The 22670-nt window shown below is 44.1% G+C and overlaps 1 protein-coding gene across 3 annotated transcripts in view; it reads left to right on the top strand.

The window, feature by feature from the left end:
- Positions 1 to 22670, top strand: part of MAP3K7 (mitogen-activated protein kinase kinase kinase 7) — a 74187-nt gene that overhangs the window by 46412 nt on the left and 5105 nt on the right. For 2 of the 3 annotated variants that reach the window (XM_073589557.1, XM_073589559.1), the window contains 3 exons: positions 10389 to 10469; positions 14358 to 14425; positions 16078 to 16189. In XM_073589557.1, the coding sequence (XP_073445658.1) occupies positions 10389 to 10469; positions 14358 to 14425; positions 16078 to 16189 (261 nt within the window). The remainder of the gene's footprint in view (positions 1 to 10388; positions 10470 to 14357; positions 14426 to 16077; positions 16190 to 22670) is intronic. The other variant, XM_073589558.1, reaches the window with a different exon arrangement.

Here is a 22670-nt window from a genome sequence, read left to right on the forward strand (position 1 = left end):
ATTGGTTGGCGATGAGGTAGAAGTTGTGGGTAAACCATCGTAATATGGTAGCACTCGTTCAGATCAGTGATTAGAGAAATTGCGTTTCTGATATTCATAAAATACATGCGTGTGTGTATATATATTTAGGTTTTTAGTATTTCATTAATTTGCACTTAACCCCTCCCCAACATAGTGCTTGCTCTGATATCTGCAGTTAAGTCATTTAAATGCCGATACTGATCACGGACAGTGGCATTTAAAAGACACGATTACTTCTGCATGTCGCATTGGCTGCTGTCATTTCCCCCAGCGATGAGATCACGGAGTGTCGATAGTTTGTCAAGGCAGCCTGAAGCTTGTTATGGCCCCGATAGCTGCCATCTTAGTCTGTGTGTCTGGCCATTAAAATAGAACTTCATTATCTCTACATACTGCAGGACAGATTGTCCTTTAGTCCGTTTAGGGGACTTGAGCCTGCAAAGAGCGCTCTCCACTTTATAAAGGCTTATTTGGTAACACCACTTACATAAAATAACCTATACAAGTTTTGGATCGTATCACCGTAGTCCTGACCTGGAGGATTATGATGCCTGGTCATTTTAATCACACAATGAATGACTTAAAAATAAAAAAAAAAAAAACAAAATCGAAACCGCACAAATGTAACTTTTCACCGCATTTGAAATTTATTTCCCTTTTTCGAGTAAAATGGATGGAGTTGTTCAAAACTACAACTCTCCCCCTTGAAAAAAATACACACCTTCAAATGGTGATAGCAACAGAAAAATTAAAAAGTTATGGCTCTTGCAAGAAGGGTAAGAAAGATGAAGGCTCAAAAACGAAAATTGGCTGCAGCGGGAATAAGTTAATGCCTATTATTTTATTACTTGTAGTTAACTTTACCAAGCTATTAATTTTTATCATTCACAATTTGAAGTGTAATATACCCATTGGCACTGGCAGGAGGGTGGTGCAGCGGAGCACATACACACATCTAATGAAAAAGACAAAATCCCATAACAGAAGAATAAAAAAAAGCAGATCTAACACACAGAGGAGCTGTTAGGGCAAACAAGTATCACTTAAGTGCCATTAATTTGCCATAAAAGATAAACCCACAGAGAGAAACATTGAGCGTAGTAGCAGCATAATATTATAATATAAATTCTGCAAAGTTCAATGAAAGGTGAAAATGGCAACAGTGCAAAGCTTAAAATAGGAAGCGGCTGACAAGGTGTTCTAGGGTGTAATGCCGTAAACCAGGCTCTGAGATCCCGCAAGAATGTACGTGATGTAAATAGGTCCCATTATTTTACTCTAGGAGCATCTTATTAGTTTTGATGCTTTTAAAGCATTTTGCAACATCGTGCTAAATATACCCGTCTATTGCAACTCGGCTGTGCCATTTTCACCATTTCTTACAAAGAGGATAGGATTAATGATTTAACCTTATGTACGTGATTAATGCATCTTCACAGCCATCCAATCCATACACTTCTGTGATTTTTGACATGAGGCTGCTATGCTGATGCTCTTCTTTCTTCCATGGAGAGAACCCGTCAGCTCTCTAGTCATGTCTATATTAGCCTGTTTACATCATGTATTTTCCATTAAAGGGAACCTGTAAGCAGATTGTGCTGAGTAACCTACACACAGTGTTAGGTCGGCGACGTTATACTGATTGGAATGATACCTTGGTTGATAAAATCCGTCTTGTGGTTGTTGTTTAATCTGTACTTTCAGTTTTGAATTAATGATATGCTCATGCTCCAGGGATACACATGTAATGAGCAGTTATTTGATTTTTTTTTTTTTTCTTTATGGTATAGATTAATTCATTAAAAAAAAAAAAAAAAAAAAAAAAAAAAGTCAGTCTGCAAAGGGTGCTGCCTGCACAGTAGCAGCGATCAACAATCCAATAGCTGCTACTGCACAGGCATCATCTTGGAGGAGGATTTCTTTTTTTTCTCTAGCAAGATGGCGCCAAAAGCTGCTACTGCGCAGGCACAGCTGGCGCCATTTTCAGACTTTTTTTTTTTTTTTTTTTTTTCTGAATTAGTGTATACCATAAAAAAAAATTATTAACAGCACATTACACATGCGATCAGACTGCAGAGCATGCATCGACTCCATGAGTATGAATACCTAATCAGAGCACCACATGAAGACACCCCCCCCACAGGCCGCCCTGGAGCACGAGCATCTCATTAACTTAAAACTGAAAATATAGATTACACAAGAGCCACAAGACGGATTTCATCAACCAATGTATCATTTCAGTCAGTATAACGGCGCCGACCTGGCACTGCCTGTAGGTTACTGTGCACAATACTGCTGACAGGTTCCCTTTAAATAATCTGGAGCACACTGCCTTAGACTTCTGCTTTATGCGCTTCCTTTGTTGTTCCTCATGTCAATGTATGAATAAATTGACAACTGGGTGTAACCATTTCTATTTATAAAGCTTCCCCCCATACACGCAAGGTTAAGCTCATACAAGCGTATAACATTGTCTAGTTTATTTCAGGGGGGAAAAAAACTTCATCATATGGTCTAGTTGCAATCCATATGGAATCTGTTTTTTACATTAGCAGTTATCAAAGCACCACTTCAGCGCTTTATTTTTTTTCTTTATCGCCTTATTGGGGGACACAGAATACCATGGGTGTATGCTGCTGCTGCTAGAAGGCTGACACTATGCAAAAACAAGAAAATTAGCTCCTCCCCGGCAGTATACACCCACCGACAGGCACCAAGCACCTCAGTTTGTGCTTAGTGTCTGTAGGAGGCGGACCGGGATCTCCCCAGATCCGCAGTTTTAATCCAATTTTCCTTTCAGGTTTAGTTTGAACTTTTTAATTTTCTCTCTCTTTTGTCTTTTAGGTTTTTTCCATTGGGAAACGGGGTATAAGTTATCACCCTGATTTCTTATATCATGCGGCTGAGCGAGCAGTGTGGTGTCACCCACATCGCAACTCTCAGTTCCGCAGGCAGGACTTTTCCCTATCACCTTCTGGTGATAAGGGTTGCGGACAGGTGGCTGGTCCTTGCCGAATCCCCCTCCTCACCCCTTTCTCGGGACAGGGCTGAGAGGAAGACGGCGATCGTAGGTGTTCCAAGAAAGCCGTCTTCTGCAGGATGCGGGTACAGAGGACTCCTTCCCCTCCCAGCGGCCTGCCGTTTCCCCGTGGGCCCCTGTGTTCATCCTCTTCAGGGACGTCAGGTAAGTGCCTGTACGTTCCCTCCGGCCCCGCATAAGCTTCAGTGACATGGGAGAAGAAGGGACCTTGTTGGTTTCAGGTCCACAGATTTGAATCTCCCGCCCTTTTCTGCCTGCCGCGCGCTCAGCCGCTTGCATTCCTACACTTTCCCTGCTCTAGTCAGGGAGTCTATGGGTATCTCCTCACTCACCGCAGCGTCACAAGCAGCAGGACCTGGTCAGATTGCATCCTTAGCGCGGTATGTCGGGCATGGGGCTGCGGCGCCGTCAGGCTGGGAGGCACTTTCACTTTCCCCTCAGTGCGGGGAACTCCTCTGCTCTCCCTCCTCCCTTCCTGAGCGCGCTCTTTTCAGCGCGCCCTTTCTAGCCCATCACAGGGCTTCTTTCTCTCTTGGATGCCCCTCTTCTGCCATGCCCTCTCCATCGCTATTAACCAGTCACGGCGCGGCCGCTAAGCTCCGCCCCCTTCTCCCAGCACAAGGATTTCCTGATGCCTGAATCACTCCTTCCTGCGCTGCTTGGGGGACACTTCGGCGTTTCTTCTGCTGCTCGCACAGAATCTCGGTAGGCTCGTCTCTGAGGCAAGGATTAGCTCTCCTCGGCAGTTATTCCCTAATTTCTGCGGCCATTCAGTGCAGTTTACTTATGCCCAACCCTTCAGGGGATCTCTGCTTCAGGCCCACCGCTACCTATTACGCCTGTGCTCGCTGTAAAAAGAAGTGGGCATCGGGTCAGTCGTCCCCATTCTGCCCCCCCTGCAGTCCTTCAAATATGTCAGCATCTCAGGAACGCACAGAGTCCCGGGCGGAGGGCGCTCTTCCCTCCTCTCTCCCCCCGGAGTGGGCCGTTACAATGTCACAGTCTGTTTCTGACTTGACAAAAGTATCACAGTCGCTGGTCCAGGTCTTAGAACGATTACCTCAGCTATCCTCTGCCCCGACCGCCTCTCGGGGTGAGTCGTCCGCACCTGACCGCGACCTTCAGAGAGACAGACAGGGAAGGACTTCTAGGAAGCGGGCTCTGTCCACTTCGTCTTCGAGCTCACAGGGCCCTTCCGCTCCCAGGCCTCCTTCTCCTTCCTCGGATGACAACCTTAAGTCAGGCGATGATTCTCATTCGGAAGCTAGCTCAGAGGGGAACAGCGTTTCTAAAACGCGGGACATGGTCGATAGTCTTATTGCAGCTATCTTCCAAACAATAAAACTTAAACAGGATGAGGCTCCACTTCAGGAAAGCTCGGTTCTCCTTAAACGAGCCAGACCTCCGTCTCGAACCTTTCCCAATCACAACGATTTCGATACTACCTTATCCAAACACTGGGAGCGCCCTGAGCAACGTTTCTCAGGCCACAAGTACTTGGACGTTCTGTACCCCTTTGACGCAGAACTGCTCTCAAAGTGGTCCAAGGCTCCCGAGGTAGATCCTCCAGTTTCCCGGATAGCCTCAAAAACGGTGCTCTCTCTGCCAGACGGGGCATCGCTCAAAGATCCTACTGACAGGCAGATTGAATCTCTGGCTAAGTCTATCTTTGAGGCATCTGGCGCCTCTCTGCCCTATTTTCGCATCCGCCTGGGTGGCGAAGGTCATTTCCGCTTGGGCAAAAATTCTTCGCAGAGGCATCTTAGCGTCAGCTCCTCAAGACGAGCTGGCAGATCTTGCAGATCAGATTAACCAGGCGGGAAAATACCTTTTGGCCGCCTCCTTGGACGCGGCCGGCTGCGTAGCAAGGGCTAACAGCAACATAGTAGCTGTACGCCGAGTCCTTTGGCTAAAGTCATGGAATGCGGACACTACTTCGAAAAAGTCGCTTACCAATCTGCCATTCCACGGCTCTAGGCTCTTTGGAGCAAAGCTGGATCAGATAATTTCCGATGCCACTGGAGGTAAAAGTACTTCGCTTCCCCAATCTCGACCAAAACGTCCTTTCAACAGAAGGGGTTTTCGACCATTCAGGCCCTTTCGTCTCTTCTCTGCCACGGAGAGAGCCACTCAACAGGATCGGCCGCCCGCCACCAGGGAGCGGGATCAGAGGAAACCTTCCTACAAACCCGCTCCTCGCTGGAGATCTAGAGGACAATATTCCAGATCTGCAGGAGCCAATTCCGGCAGATTTTCGTCTAAGTGACGGGTCACCCCCACCTGGAATTTCTTCCAGGGTGGGAGGCAGACTTTCCTTTTTCGCAGATGCTTGACTGTCCGTTGTCGACGACGCTTGGGTCAGAGAACTCGTCGCATCCGGATACAAGATCGAATTTGCTTCACTCCCGAACAGACGGTTTTTCCGGTCTCGGCCTCCACGACAGCGGGCCCAGATTCCGGGTTTTTTGCAGGCCATTTCCTCCCTTCTTTCCGCCGGAGTCATTGTTCCCGTTCCCTCAGACGAACGGTTTTCCGGGTTCTACTCCAATCTCTTTGTAGTCCTGAAGAAAGACGGCTCTCTTCGTCCTATTCTGGACCTCAAATTGCTCAATCGCCACGTGAAGATTCTTCATTTCAGGATGGAGTCTCTTCGGTCGGTGATTGCTTCCATGGAGCCCGGGGAATTTCTCTGCTCGGTGGACATTCGGGATGCCTATCTGCACATTCCAATTTGTGTGCAACATCAGAAGTATCTTCGATTTGCATTTCAGGGAGACCACTTTCAGTTCACAGCTCTTCCTTTCGGCCTAGCTTCAGCGCCCCGTGTTTTCACGAAGGTGATGGCGACCGTCATGGCCATCCTTCGCTCCAGAGGGATCCTCATCATCCCTTATCTGGACGATCTTTTGATCAAGGGTTCGTCTCACCAGGACTGTCTCCGGAGCCTTCAGATAACCCTGGACACTCTCAGCCGCCTAGGTTGGCTGGTCAACAAGGAGAAGTCCATTCTGATCCCCACCCAGCGTCTGACCTTTCTGGGTATGGAATTCAACACGAAGCTAGCCCATGTTTTTCTTCCAAAGGAAAAATTTACAACTCTGTCCAAGGGCATCAGAACTCTCAAGAGGCCTGCTCCCATTCCCATTCGGTTCTGCATGAAGGTCCTGGGGAAGATGGTGGCCTCCATGGAAGCAGTACCCTTTGCGCAGTTTCATCTTCGCCCCCTCCAGCTGTCTCTGCTTTCAGCCTGGGACAAGACCACGATGTCCTTGGACCGTCCTATTCGGCTTCCTCTCAGAGTGAGGCAGTCTCTCACTTGGTGGCTACGGCCAGCGTCAGTTCTCCAAGGGAGGTCCTTCCATCCGCCTCAGTGGCAAGTCATCACCACCGATGCGAGCCTTCTAGGATGGGGAGCCGTGTTCCATCAGAAAGCGGCCCAAGGCCGCTGGAAGCCACAGGAGTCGCTCCTCCAATCAATCTTTTGGAGATCAGAGCAATTTTCCTGGCCCTTCTTCATTGGCAGCCCCTCCTCTCCGGCAAGCCGGTCCGTATTCAGTCGGACAACGCCACGGCCGTGGCGTACATAAACCATCAGGGGGGCACGCGCAGCAAACAAGTAATGTCAGAAGTGGCCAAGATATTACGCTGGGCAGAACGTTACGTTCCGACAATCTCCGCCGTCCATATTCCAGGGGTGGAAAATTGGGCAGCCGACTTTCTGAGTCGCCAGGGCCTAGCGTCCGGCGAATGGTCCCTGCACCCCGCGGTTTTCTCTCAGGGGCACCCCGGATGTCGATCTCATGGCATCTCGGATGAACCACAAGGTGCCGCAGTTCATAGCCAGGTCCAGGGACCCTCTAGCCGTCGCATGCGACGCACTGGTGACTCCGTGGTCCCAGTTTCAACTTCCGTATCTGTTCCCGCCTCTGGCATTGATCCCTCGAGTGGTTAAAAAGATAAAATTGGAAGGCGTACCAGTGATTCTAGTCGCTCCAGATTGGCCAAGACGGCCTTGGTACGCGGAACTGGTCAAAATGCTCGCGGACGTTCCCTGGAGGCTTCCAGACCGTCCAGACCTTCGCTCACAAGGCCCCCTTTACCACGAGAATTCTCAGTCTCTGAGTTTGACGGCATGGCCGTTGAGACCGCAATTCTGAAGGAATCAGGTCTGTCCAGTGAGGTTATTCAAACTATGATCAGAGCCAGGTAACCAGCCTCTTCCCGCATTTACTATAGGTACTGGAAGGCTTTTTTCCGTTGGTGCGATGATAAGAGTCTTCCCAATGTCTTTTTCTATCCCATCTATCCTGGGGTTTCTTCAGTCTGGGTTAGACGCGGGTCTGTCCCTCAGTACGCTCAAGGGCCAGGTTTCCGCTCTCTCTATCCTCTTCCAAAGAGAGCTAGCTTCTCTACCACAGGTCAAAACCTTTCTGCAAGGGGTTTCCCACGTGGCTCCTCCTCATCATTCGCCAATAGACCCGTGGGATCTCAACCTCGTCCTTAGCGCTCTCCAGAAGGCGCCGTTCGAGCCTCTCCAGGACATTCCTTTGTCCCTTCTCTCTTGGAAGGTCACCTTTTTGGTCGCCATTTCATCCATCAGAAGAGTTTCTGAATTGGCGGCCTTGTCATGTCGTTCCCCTTACCTCATTCTCCATCAGGACAAAGCCGTCCTCAGGCCCGTTCCTTCTTTTCTTCCAAAGGTGGTTTCCGCTTTCCATATCGATGAGGATATCGTCCTTCCTTCTTTTTGTCCGGCTCCATCTCATCCTCTTGAGAAGTCTCTCCACAAACTGGACGTAGTTAGAGCCCTGCGTGCTATCTCGCCAGGACTTCTTCCTTTCGTCTGTCCGATTCTTTGCTGATTATCTCTGAAGGTCGCCAGAAGGGCCTTCCGGCTTCCTAATCCACGATCGCTCGCTGGATTCGTTCTACCGTTCTGGAAGCGTATCGTCTTCAGGAAAAGCGGCCCCCTCCGGGAGTAAGTGCTCATTCCACCCGGGCTGTGGCGGCTTCGTGGGCTGCTCGTCACCAGGCCTCGGCCATGCAAATTTGCAAGGCTGCAACCTGGTCATCTTTGCACACCTTCACGAGGTTCTACAGGGTTCATACCCAGGCCTCGTCTGATGCTGTGGTTGGTAGGAAGGTTCTGCAGGCGGCGGTGGCTCACCGGCCGACCTAAGCCTTTCGGTTACTTTCGTTCCTTATTGCTGTTCCCACCCTTGGGACTGCTTTGGGACGTCCCATGGTATTCTGTGTCCCCCCAATAAGGCGATAAAGAAAGATGGATTTTTGGTTCTTACCGTAAAATCTCTTTCTTGGAGCCTTCATTGGGGGACACAGCACCCTCCCTGTTTAAGTTGTACCGTGTTGGGTCTTAGAGTCCCTTGTTGGGTTGGTACATATGGTTCGAGTTTTTCTCGTTGCTTCTCCTACTGCTTTTTCACCAACTGAGGTGCTTGGTGCCTGTCGGTGGGTGTATACTGCCGGGGAGGAGCTAATTTTCTTGTTTTTGCATAGTGTCAGCCTCCTAGCAGCAGCAGCATACACCCATGGTATTATGTGTACCCCAATGAAGGCTCCAAGAAAGAGATTTTACGGTAAGAACCAAAAATCCATCTTTTTTATTTCATCGCCAGTGTGGTATCACTGATTCATGCGCCCTGCCCTTAGTAATATGCTTACCTGCCGCCGTCTTCTGTTCTTGGCCGAGCTTCAGTCTGTCTCCAGCAGTCTTCGACCTGGAGGATGGCTCCAGTGTTTGCCGGGCAGGATGGAGGACACTACTCACTGTAAAGGCCCCGTTACACGCTCCCAATGATCCGACATAGATCAATGTTAGCTGATCGCTGGTGAGCTGTCACATAGAAGGACCCACCAGCGATCAGGACCAGCGAGCAAGCTGGTTTCCAATGTAACAGCGGATATCTAAGAGCCGCGCGGCTCTTAGATACCCGCTGTTACATTGGAAATCAGCGCCGCTGATCGTTGGTCTCTCGCTGTCACACGCAGCGATGCGTGCTGGCCTGCGGGAGACCAATGATCAAAAAATGGCCCAGGACGTTCGAGCGTGATCAGCGATACCCGGCAGGGGGGCCGGTCGCTGATACATGTCTCTCACAGCGATCTCGCTGGCGAGATCGCTGTGGCATCACAAAATCAGCGATCTCGCTGTGTGTGACGGGGCCCTAAGTCTGAGAGCCAGCATGAGGTCCTCCCAGACTTAAATTGAGAGCCTGTGACAGTTACCTGTAACTTCTGGTCAGTCACAAGTTGGCCGATCGGGACCAAAGAGACGATGACTGGTGGCAAGTATATTACTAGGGCCAGGGAACATGCATCAGTGATGATACCATGTGGAATGGTGTTTTAACATTTATTAGACCAAAACTGCATGTTGCGTTGTGTGTGTTTTTTTTTTGTTTTTTTTTTTCTGTTGATGCACATATTGGATCCCAAATAATAAAAAGCAATGCCCGTCAGCGTCTTATTGAGTAAAATTGGTCCAAGTGCTATCTTTGTGATGTCAGTTTTTTCAACACTCCTACCAAAAATACGGCTGTGTGAACTTGGCTTTCACGATCCAACAGCTAATTCAGCTCCTCCATACACAGAAATCCTGAGCTCTCGACCTGTGTTCTTTATGAGAGAGCTCTGTAATGGCATCTATGGTGGCAGCTTATCGCCCAGAGAACAAAAAGATCAGCTGATGGCAATCCAACGTTCTGGATTAATTTTTGCCCTGGTTGTCATCCATCGTGGAAGAATCAGGAGGCCCCCATACACATTAGACTTCTGAACGATGCTGCTGTTATTAGCAGGTTTGGCTCACTTTACTCTGTTTATCAGAGACTTAACAGTGTATTTTCTCTAATCAGTTATTGGCCAATGTCATAAAGAGCACCATTGACACAGGGGAATGGAGGGATTCTGTTGTCAATTGACTCCTACATTTCCAGGAGGAATAACCACGAAATAGCACAGAGCCCCTTAAAGACCTCTGAGATGAGATTCTACAGAAGTGTTGTCATATAATATGTTTTCCTCAGCCAGTTCAGCTGTAACCCACAGATTACTTTCTAAATAGACATTACATAGTTTCCAATCCTCGTCTTGCCTCCAACAACTTGTTCTGTGTTTTTTTGTTTTTTTTTTTTGTTTTCTTCTGCATGTTCATTTTTGCTTCCATTGTCCTTTGTACATGCATGGTTGTTTTTCCGCATGCACTTCCATTGTGTAACATTGTGCTGTACACTTTCATGCTTTTGTGAATTGTGCCCTGTACCACTTGTAGTCGTTTTGCATGTGTATTGTGTATGTGTTTTTGCAGCCTGTACCAAGCCTAAACGAGGCCACCGCAAAACTGCTTCATTTGGCAATATTCTGGATGTCCCTGAGATCATCATAACAGGTACTACAGGACGATAATACCTTTTAGTCTAAGCCAACAATTAATGAAGGCAAATCATACAAATGCTTCTCACTCCAATTTTTTTTGTCTGGGTAGTTTTCAACTATTTAACCAGGGCTGTGGAGTCCGACAATATATAATAAATCGGGTACAGCAGTTCAATGCAAGATATGATGTAAATGGTTCCATAAGAATTTATGAAATATCCTATAAAAATGTCTGTTCTGTTTCTGATCTAAGGATAATAACAATAATAATTTTATTTCTATAGCGCCAACATATTCCGCAGCACTTTACATTTCAGAGGGGACTTGTACAGACAATAGACATTCAGCATAGCAATTATCACATAGATTATAACAGATACCAAGAGGAATGAGGGCCCTGCTCCCAAGGTTACAGTCTATAAGGAAAAGGGGAGACACGACAGGTGGGTGGTAACAATTGCTTTCATTGTTCGGACCAGTCCAAGTGTAAGAATCGAGTGTTCATGTAATTCTGCAAGAACAGGTTCTCAGCCTAAGTATGTAACAGTACAGACACAGAGGGCTATTAAATGCATAAAGCGTGTGAGAACATGATATGAGGAACCTGGTTATGATAGAAATTTTGAATGTTCAACATAGGGATAGTTTGGTTAATGCGTTGAGACGGTAGGCCAGTCTGAAGAAATGCATGAAGGGCACGCTTAAAACTATGGGTTTTTGGGGATTAATCAAATTAACCTGGGTAGTGCATTCCAAAGAATTGGCGCAGCACGTGAAAAGTCTTGGAGATGGCAGTGAGAGGTTCTGATTATTGAGGATGTTAACCTCAGGTCATTAGCAGAACGGAGGGCACGGGTAGGGTGAGACGAGGGAGGAGATGTAGGGTGGTGCTGAGCCATGGAGAGTTTTGTGGGTGAGGGTAATAAGTTTGTACTGGATTCTGGAGTGGATGGGTAACCAGTGTAATGACTTGCACAAGGTAGAGGCATCGGTGTAACGATTGGTGAGGAATATGATCCTGGCTGCAGCATTCGAGACAGTTTGGAGAGGCCAGAGTTTGGTAAGAGGGAGACCGATTAGTAGAGAATTACAATAGTCCAGATGAGAATGAATAAGAGAAATGGTAAGTTTTTGCAGAGTCCAAAGTAAGAAAGGGTCAAATTCTAGAAATGTACTTTTTTTCTGGTACTATTCACATTTTGAAAAGACAAAGATAAATCCCTTATCTACACCTAACACTACAGTGACATGTTCAGCCTCTGTATCCATCATGGTGCTACTTGTGACTGAAGTGTAATTGGAGTGAGAAGCATTTGATGCTGATTCTTTAATCTTGTACTATTAGTGGAATTTAGGAGTGTTTAAAATAGCACGCATGCCTCTTCCAAAATAACCTTTTTATACTAACCCCGCTAATTAATTGTCCTCGCCTTCTCTTCCATGGTCCGCACTTCATGTTGTCACTTGTTTTGTTCTTCTCCCTTTCCGTACAGTTATGACTTCATTTCTCATACCATTACAGCATGTGCACAAGTGCGAAGAATGCTAAATATTTCTGTCACAGCGGCTAATTCTGGAGAATTTTAGAGCAGTGTTGTTGCTGAATGAGGCACTTTTGCTAGATCACTAGAGGCCATAATGCCTTAATTGCTGTGATTTGTTAGAATGACGGTGTCCTTAGATGCCAATGAAATGTAGAGGTGGAAGTTAAATTAATCTACCTTTTAAAATGAATGTACTCTGGCACTCGACATGCCATGAATCTGATAATTGTGAGGCCCAGCTCACACCATCACAAGGCTAAAGATGGGGCCTGCCACAATCCTAACAGGATGATGAACAATGGACACTTGAAAATGGGTGGACAGCTGGACATCTTTTACGTGAGCTGGGCATAATAATAACCCCTAACCAATCATCTGGATTTTTGAGTGTCCAAAACCAGAAATTTTAACACTGAACTTATTCATAATACATTATCTTTGTAATTAATCCAGAGTGTTTGATTTTTTTCATATTAATCAAATTGCACGATGTCATTAAAGACTCCTTACATTTATGTAGCATCATTGGCTAGTCACGTAACCAGAGAATTTCTAAAAGGAAAAAGAATGAGTGCTCCTGCCCCTATAGCCACACATCGGGAGGTAAGAGCATTGATGACGTGGCATCCATTGGCCTTATGACTGCAGATATCGTGCACACGTCCTATCGTAATAGCACAGGTACACGAGATCTGGCAAATGCCCGGTGCTTTCCATGTCATCGGTGCCTCTCTTCTCCTGTTGCAGAAGTGATAAGCATTTTATGTATACATCAGGTGTGAGGTACCATGAAAATATATATCCATGGCGCGAATACAAAGTGGTTTTTCACCTGCAGATAGATTTTCATGTGGAAAATTAACTTTGTTACAGAACAAGAATTCTAAATTAGATTTCTGTCAATCTCGTTCACACCCTAAAAATATGCAGCATGTCAGTTTTATACTGTGGATATCACAATGGAATTTGCTTTCTAAGGCATTGGGTGAAATATGCAGAAAGTCCACATATTTTTGGCAACAAAATCTGCAGCTATGATCAATAGCTAAACATCCTAGTTTAGTTTCTATTGGAAAATACCAGATTGTTCGGACAGATCTGAAGTTCTATATACCTCACTGGAATGGTTCACAATGTGCACGTCTGCTCTTTAGCTCAATGGGTAGTGGACACAGTTGGGTTTTGTGACTCGGTGGTGGTGGTGGTGGACACTGCTGAGCTGTGTGACATGTTGGCAGTGGACACAGGTAGTGTTTGTGACGTGGTGGTGGTGAAAGTTAGTATTTGGGTGTTTGTCTGTCATCTCTCATGAAATGCATGAAAACACTAGATTATGGCCTGCTCAAGTTTAGTAAAGCTGTCCATAAATCTCTTTCCCATAGCTTGTCAGTGTATGATGGGGAAAGGGTCTGCCTGATTGTTTCGATCATATAAATTGTTAGGACTAATTTCTTGCCTTTCCCGTTGGAGAACTAGGTTGAGTTTTGCAGATTTTCTCTATTTATTGAAGTATGTGCAATAAACGTGACTACACAAACTGCTGGTACGATGGGTTGGCTCTTACAGCAACTGTTCTTTGCATCCCGTAATGATCGGCCACAGCGACATGTTATGTCCTATTTAGTATGGCGGCCCGAGAATCTCAAGCATTTGCTCAGCTGTTGCTTCAGGCAATTTCAAGGTTTCCTTGTGGTGAGCTGATCTCTTATGTTAATTTGCAATACAAACATTACGTATTCCATAGTCAAGAAATACTTGTAAGTGACCTTGGTAATTGACTTGTTTTCTGCTTGTGCATTCTGGTTCTTTGCACAAGACATACTTACAATTCACGCGAATGTTCCTAGAAGGGAGTTAGAACAATGCTGTCTTATATAAGATTAAATATGTGGAATTTATGATGGGAGCGGCAGAGAGAACAGGTTAAAAGGCTGAATTAATGGTCGTCTTTTGATGTCAGAGACCTTGAGAAGTGAGATGTGTGTCTGTATGCCACCATGAAGGTGGGAATTGCAAATTAGAACAGAGCTGCAGAAGTGCCCAGATGGCTTATTAGGTCAGCATTCCTGTTGTAGAAAGAGTATCATGTCAGGCCCTGGAAATAGATGCCGTCATCAGCCTTGGACAGCAGACATTAAAACATGGTGGAGGACAGAACTTTGTGATAGGGGTGGTCATTGTCTTGGTATATACTTTCTGTTGGCCAGTTCAGATTGCAGCTGTCTCTCATTCCTTGTGTGGATCCATTCCTTCTCTTCTGCCTGTATACTTGTACGAATATCAAGCTTCCACAGTTGTGTCAGTTCAGCTACATATGGGAGCGGAGTTTGATAAATTCATTTTTGTTTGATATCCAGCAGGGAACGGGCAGCCAAGACGCAGATCTGTGCAGGACCTCAGTATTGTCGGGACAGAATCCAATCAGGTAATGAGCGTGGGAAATAAGCGGGTGTGGGGCCTTCTGGATTGTACGTTCTGCTGGCGTGCTTGAATGACTGATTGCTGGAGACTTACAGTCCTGGCCGAAGGTTTTGAGACTGACACAAATTTTTGTTGTGTTGTGTGTTTTTTTTTTTTTTTTTTGGTTTTTTTTTTTTTACAAAGTTTGCTTCAGTGATTTTAGTCAGATGTTCTAAAGTTACTTAAGTATAATTTTATATTTTTTACAATATTATAAACGATTACATCAAGCTTATGTAAAGATGCAATATTTCCAGTGTTCACCCTTATTTTAGAAGAATTCTGCAGTTTGCCCTGACATGTTGAATATCAATTCAACCCATTTTTGTCTAATCAGTGCTTGAAGTTTATCCCAGTTTTTGTTTGTCCACGTGCTTTTTGGGGATTGACTGTGGGTTCACAGTGAGTTTCCTAGCCATGGACCCAAAATTACAATATTTTCTTTGCGCCAATTGGCTATCATTTTTGCCTTGTGGTTCTCCCATCTTGCGAAAGTATTGTTCATCACCAAATTGTCACTGGATCGTTTGGAGAAATTGGTTGGTCGTGGAGGATGTTTAGATTCCATTCTTTATCCATGGCAGTTTTCTTAGGCAAAATTGTGAGCATGCCCACCGCTGGATGAAAAGCCCCCACACATGAATGGTCTCAGGATGCTTTACTGTTGACATGACACTTGACTTATGGTAGTGATCACCTTTTCTTCTCAAGGATAATCATTTCTCCAGATGCCCTAAACAGTCTGAATGGTGCTTCAACAGAAAATTACTGGTACTTTTATCCCAGTCCTCGGCAGTCCAATCCCGGTACTTCCTGCAGTTATTTTTCTGATAGTAATGATCAATGCTTTTTTCCAGCATAATATAGCTGTATGTCACAAGGCAAAAGTGAGAACTAAGTGCCTCTGAAGAACTTCCTAGATCTCAATTTTATTAAGAACCTGTGGTCAGTCCTCATCAAAAAGTGGGTGGAGACATAAAAACAAACTGTGAAACTCCAAGGGGTAATTAGGCAAGAATGGGTTGTCATCAGTCACAATTTGGTCCAGAATCTGATATCCAGTATGCCAGGGCGATTTGCAGAAGTCCTGAAAAATAAGGGTCAAAGCTGTAAATATTGAGTCTTCACATAAGTTTCATTTGTCATTAAAAGTGTAAAACCTTATTAAATGCTTATAATTGTACTTCATTAACCATGAAAACATCTGACTAAAAGATCTAAAAACACTGATGCTGCAAATTTGTGAAAACCAGAGTTAGTATCAGTCTCAAAGTTTTTGGCCATGATTGTAGGCTTGTTTTCACTGGACTCGCACTAAAGTAGATCTCCGATCATGTACTGGTCAACTAATTGTTGTAGTGGAAAAAGTCTTTTTAGGATGCTTCTATTCTTTGATTACGTCAGCTTGTGAAAATCATTGTACATCCTGTAAAAGAAAAAAGCCTTAAAACAGAACATTTTGGATCTGAAAACAACAAAATATTGTTCAGTGGTGAGCATCACTTTACACCAAAAGTAGTTTAGTTTGGTAATTAATGCTTCGTAATATATAGTTTGATAACCTCTAAGTACTAATGCTTCACCAAATAGTGTTTAACTCTTTCCTAAACTGTTCAGGAAAGTAGAAGTAGCAGCAGATCCTCCAGTCCTAGTGTAAGGATGATTACTACCTCAGGACCAACCCCTGACAAGCCGGCACGTGGTATTCCATGGGTTCCTGATGATTCAGGTAGTGTTATGTTTTTTACTAAGCTTGCTTAAGAAAAATTAGTCAACTAACACCTATTGTAACAATTTCTGTGGCTATTCTAAATTAGGCGGGGTCATCCAAGTTATGAGAAATTCTGTAGAAATAGCACTTTACTGCTAAAACAATGAAATACTTATTATTTGCCCTCCATTCCAGTACTATGCCCCACCATTACCTGTCGATAAACTATTTACACTAGCAGCAGACATCACAGCCATTTTACACCACGTGATGGCTGCAGCCAATCATTGCCCTCAGCAATATGCGCCCGTAGACCAGATATTGGTTTCTGAGAAATTATTTAAAGGACTTGTCCCATGAACAATGTTCATTTAATCATTAAATCTTGGAATAATAATAATTTCCACAACTGGATGTGTTAAATAAAAATGTTCCTGTGCTGAGATTATCTTAAAAATGTGCCCCTGCTGTGTAGTGTGTAATGGCCGTGTCTCCCCACATACCACATCTCGTGGGCAGGGGAGAAAGAAAGATTATACAGACATTACAATACGGGATCACAGATTCTTTCTTTGATGTAAAACATTGTTTATAAACCGGTAGGGAAATGTTTTACCTCACAAAAGAATAAACTGTGATCCCATGCTGTCCTGTCTGTATCATCTTTTGCTTCCTCCATTACCTAGGAGCTGTGGTATGATCAGGCCATGTCCCTGTAGGGTCAGACACAGCCATTACACAGTACACAGCAGGCGCACATTTATAAGATTATCTCAGCACAGGAACACTTTTTAACACATCCAATTGTGGAACTTATTATTTCAAGATCTATTTATTGAAATGTACTTTGTGGGTTTCATACGACTTGGACAATTCCTTTCAAAGATCCCGTTTAAACCCAGAATTATATTGTAGAATTTCATAAATTATACATTTCCACATAATACCTACACATGACTCTAATGCCTTCCACTATTCGTGGAATATAGTGGTGGTATAAATTATTTATGCAGTTCCTTTGCCCAATACTGCAATGATTTGCCTCCGCTGGACTAGAATGTATTTTGAATGTTTCTTGTGCTTTCCAATTATTGTCACTTTCATATCTTACCCCTTTAATGACTGCCGATACACCTTTTAACGGCACTGAGGAATAGGAGGATAGCAACAGACGGAATTCCCGCAGGTGTCAACTGAGCATGACAGCTGACATCCTGTAGTATCTTCCCCAGCCAGTTTTGAAGCCGATTGGGACAGATTGACAGCAGTATTTAAGGGGTTAATCGTGAATGCAGTGATTAATTGGTTACAAAGGGTTACAAGAACCCCATAGTAACCATCGCACCCCTGTGATGAGAATTGTGGGTCCCGATGGATAGCATGGTACCCTAAGGTCATGTGAAGACCCCGGGGTACTGTGGCCTGTGCGATGGCGTTATAAGCTGGGTTTCAGCTGTGTCAGTGACTCACTGAAAGTCTCATTACTACAGTACATAAGGAGACCAGTGATCAAACTGAAAATTTTATGCATCACTGCGTTCGGAACTAGCCATTCTATAAAACTGGCTTATTTTTCCGTATGGCAAATGCCGTAAAAAAGAAAAAAAAATAGAAATGCCAAAAATGTCGCTTTTTCATCATAATGACTCACAAAAAAGTTAATAAAAACAATGAGTCGTATGTGAAAGAAAAAATGGTATATATGAAAATGCCAAACCATCCTGCAAATAAAATTCCTAATATGGCCCATTCGACAAACCAATAAAGTTACAGCACTCAGAATATGTTGATGTGAAAACAAATTCATTTTTGTAAAATGTTTTTAGTCTGTAAAAGGAGCAAAGCATAAAAAATATAAATCTGGTATCGCTGTAATCGTACCGACCTGACGGACAAATCAGTCTTATCACTTTTACCACGTGGTGAACGTCGCAAAAAAAATTATTTAATTGTTGGGTTTTGTTCATTCTGGTTTTTTTTTTTGGTTTGTTTTTTTTTTTAAATCTGAATCAAAAGTGATTTAAATAATATTGTGCCCCAAAATGGTACCAAAAAAATAAGCCCTGATAACAGCTCTGCTTGCCAAAAAAAAAAAAAGTTACGGCTCTCAGAATATGATGGCGAAAAAACCTACTTTTTATGAAAGAAAATAAATACTGTGTGATAGCAGCAAAACCTTTAAAAAAAAAAAATACAACTATATAAACCTGGTAACTCTGTAATTGCACCAACCTGAAAGAATAAATCCGCTTTATCACTATTCTTGTACTGCTCTCTTGTCATTCTACCTCCGAAAAATCGGAATAAGGCTTGACTCGCATTTATCCTGCACTCTCTGCTGAGTGCTTACGTTGGGGTTTCCGTGCAAAATTCCCCAAAACCACAATTCGGACAAAACCCCCAGTGGAACCACTCCCTTATGAGGTAGATGGAGTCACTTTGGACTGGTTTCTGTTTCGGCGTTGTCCTATCATTTTAGGCGTCTTTTTAGTGAACACCTAAAAAGATGGATACAACCGGAGCAGACGCCAAACGGATTACACATTTTTTATATCTACTTCGTGGGTGGTTCCGTTGAAGCTTTCATCTGAATCAAACCTTATGTACCTCAAAATGGTACCAATGAAAACTTTAATTTTTCAAAACCAGAGATGGACAGCGGCATTTAACGTTTTAACAGCCACGGGTGGATTCCACATGTGGCTGTTAGATGCACATGACAACTGGTCAAATCAGCTGTCATGTCCCGGAAAAGATGTGTATATATAGGCCGTGAAGGGGTTAAACAAATGTTTTATGGAACCCAATCTTGTCAAAACTTTGAAAATTGTTCATGTATTTAGTGAGATCGAATAAAATCTTACTTTTCAAAGTGAGTACTGATTTGCAGCTTTCTGCCTATGCACAGTGCACACAATCTGCCAATCAGTGATGTGAGTGAGATAATACAGTTGAAACCAGAAGTTTACACACACTATATAAAAAGACACATGCATGTTTTTCTCAATATCTGATATGAAATCAGAATAAACCTTTCTCGTTTTAAGTCAGTTTTGATTACCATAATTAATATTTGGCAAATGCCAGAATAATGAGAGAGAATGTTTTAAGGCATTTTTATTACTTACTGCAAAGTGAAAAGTTTACATACACGAAGAATACTATGCCTTTAAAAGATTATGGACTGACCTTATGATGATGTCATGTGTTTAGAAACTTCTTATTTTAATGTACACCTGAAACACACTGCGTCTTTGTGTAGCATCATGGGAAAGTCTCAAGAAATCAGCCAATATATCAGGAAGAGAACTGTGGACTTGCACAAGTCTGATTTATCCTTGGGTACAATTTCAAGATACCTGAAGGTGCCTCATTCATCTGTACAAACAATTATACGCAAGTACAGACAAGAGGAGAATGTCCAGCCATCATACCGCTTAGGAAGGAGATGGATTCTCTGTCCCAGAGATTAACATGCTTTGGTCCGACATGTGCATATCAAACCAAAGACAAAACAAAAGACCTTGTGAAGATGATGGCAGAATCTGGTAAGAGAGTGTCAATATCCACGGTGAAATGAGTACTGTATCAACATGGGCTGAAAGACCACTCTACCAGGAAGAAGCCATTACTGCAAAAGAAACATAAAAAGTCAGATTAATGTTGGCAAATGCACACAGGAACAAAGACCTTAATTTTTGGGGACATGTCCTGTGGTCTTATGAAATTGAACTTTTTTGGGCATAATTACCATTGTTGCAATTGGAGGAAAAAGGAAGAAGCTTGGAAGCCTAAAAACACCATCCCAACTCTGAAACATGGGGGTGGCAGCATCATGTTGTGGGGTTGTTTTGCTGCAGCAGGGACAGGTGCGCTTCACAAAATAGATGGCATCATGAGAATAGTTTTGTCAGGAGGAATGGGCCCATATTCCGACCAACTATTGTGAGAAGCTTGTGGAAGGAGATCCCAAACATTTGACCCAAGTCATTTAGTTTAAGGGCAATGGTACCAAATACTAATGAAATGTATGTAGACTTTTGACTTTGCAGTAAGTAATAAAAATGCCTTAAAACATTCTCTGTCTCTCATTATTCTGGCATTTGGCAAATATTAATAATTATGGTAATATTAATTGACCTAAAACTGGAAAGGTTTATTTTGATTTCATGTCAGATATTGAGAAAAAAACATGCATGTCTTTTTGTACAGTGTACAGTTAGGTCCATATATATTTGGACAGAGACAATATTTTTCTAATTTTGGTTCTAGACATTACCACAATGAATTTTAAACAAAACAATTCAGATGCAGTTGAAGTTCAGACTTTCAGCTTTCATTTGAGGGTATCCACATTAAAATTGGTTGAAGGGTTTAGGAGTTTCAGCTCCTTAACATGTGCCACCCTGTTTTTAAATTGTCCAAAAGTAAGTGGACAATTGACTCCAAGGCTATTTCATGGACAGGTGTGGGCAATCCCTCGTTATATCATTCTCAATTAAGCAGATAAAAGGCCTGGAGTTGATTTGAGGTGTGGTGCTTGCATTTGGAAGGTTTTGCTGTGAAGGAAACCAGCGGTCAAATGAGCTCTCCATGCAGGTGAAACCAGCCATCCTTAAGCTGCAAAAGCAGAAAAACCCATCCAAGAAATTGCTACAACATTTAGGAGTGGCAAAATCTACAGTTTGGTACATCCTGAGAATGAAAGAAAGCACTGGTGAACTCATCAATGCAAAAAGACCTGGACACCCACGGAAGACAACAGTGGTGGATGATAGCAGAATAATCTCCATGGTGAAGAGAAACCCCTTCACAACAGCCAACCAAGTGAACAACACTCTCCAGGAGGTAGGCGTATCAATATCCAAATCTACCATAAACAGAAGACTGCATGAAAGTAAATACAGAGGGTTCACTGCACGGTGCAAGCCACTCATAAGCATCAAGAATCAAAAGGCTAGACTGGACTTTGCTAAAAAAAACATCTAAAAAAGCCAGCACTGTTCTGGAAGAACATTCTAAGTATGGCGAAGGCATGGTACAGCTCATGATCCAAAGCATACCACATCATCTGTAAAACACGGCGAAGGCAGTGTGATGGCTTGGGCATGCATGGCTGCCAGTGGCACTGGGTCACTAGTGTTTATTGATGATGTGACACAGGACAGAAGCAGCCAAATGAATTCTGAGGTATTCAGAGCCATACTGTGTGCTCCGATCCAGCCAAATGCAGCCAAACTGATTGGTCGTCGTTTAAAACTACAGATGGACAATGACCCAAAACATAAAGCCAAAGCAACCCAGGAGTTTATTAAAGAAAAGAAGTGGAATATTCTTGAATGGCCAAGTCAGTCACCGGATCTCAACCCAATTGAGCATGCATTTCACTTGTTAAAGACTAAACTTCAGAAGGAAAGGTCCACAAACAAACAGCAACTGAAAACCACCACAGTGAAGGCCTGGCAGAGTATCAAAAAAAAGGAAACAGCGTCTGGTGATGTCCATGAGTTCAAGACTTCATGCAGTCATTGCCAACAAATGGTTTTCAACCAAGTACTAGAAATGAACATTTTATTTACAATTATTTAATCTGTCCAATTACTTTTGGTCCCTTTAAAAACAGGGTGGCACATGTTAAGGAGCTGAAACTCCTAAACCCTTCATCCAATTTTAATGTGGATACCCTCAAATGAAAGCTGAAAGTCTGAACTTCAACTGCATCTGAATTATTTTGTTTAAAATTCATTGTGGTAATGTCTAGAACCAAAATTTAGAAAAATGTTGTCTCTGTCCAATTATATATGGACCTAACTGTATGTACGATTCTGGTTTCAACTGTAAGTGATACAGCATTCAGAGAACTGGTAGATCCGCAGCAGACATAACTGATTTTTATCAAAACGTGAGCAAGCAGCCCAGTAAGGCCGGTTTCACATTAGCGCTTTTTAAGCGCACGCACGGCCGGGGGTAGCTCCGCCCCCGAGCCGGCTCTCTGCCCGGCGTGCCCGCCCCTTGCTTGTAGCGCCGCCTACTAGCGGACAGCGGCGCCTGCGATCGGCGCACCCTATCTTTAGCATAGGGTGCGCAGATCGTGCGCAGGCCGTGCGCTAGTTGCGCTTTGACCTGCGCTGCGCACTTTTGACGGTGCGCCGTGCGCGCCAAAATCCGAAAAGTTTGATTTTGGCGCGCACCGTCAAAAGTGCGCAGCGCAGGTCAAAGCGCAACTAACGCACGGCCTGCGCACGATCTGCGCACCCTATGCTAAAGATAGGGTGCGCCGATCGCAGGCGCCGCTGTCCGCTAGTAGGCGGCGCTACAAGCAAGGGGCGGGCACGCCGGGCAGAGAGCCGGCTCGGGGGCGGAGCTACCCCCGGCCGTGCGTGCGCTTAAAAAGCGCTAATGTGAAACCGGCTTAAGTGATGATCACTGGAATCCAGGTCTGTACCCTTATCATGCTGCTCTCAAATGTGGTACCAAAATCCTGGTTAAAAATGAATAT

This window comes from Dendrobates tinctorius, unplaced genomic scaffold, assembly GCF_039654945.1.
Source record: "Dendrobates tinctorius isolate UK_male_01 unplaced genomic scaffold, ASM3965494v1 ptg000111l, whole genome shotgun sequence".
In the NCBI taxonomy this organism is placed as follows: Eukaryota; Metazoa; Chordata; class Amphibia; order Anura; family Dendrobatidae; genus Dendrobates; species Dendrobates tinctorius.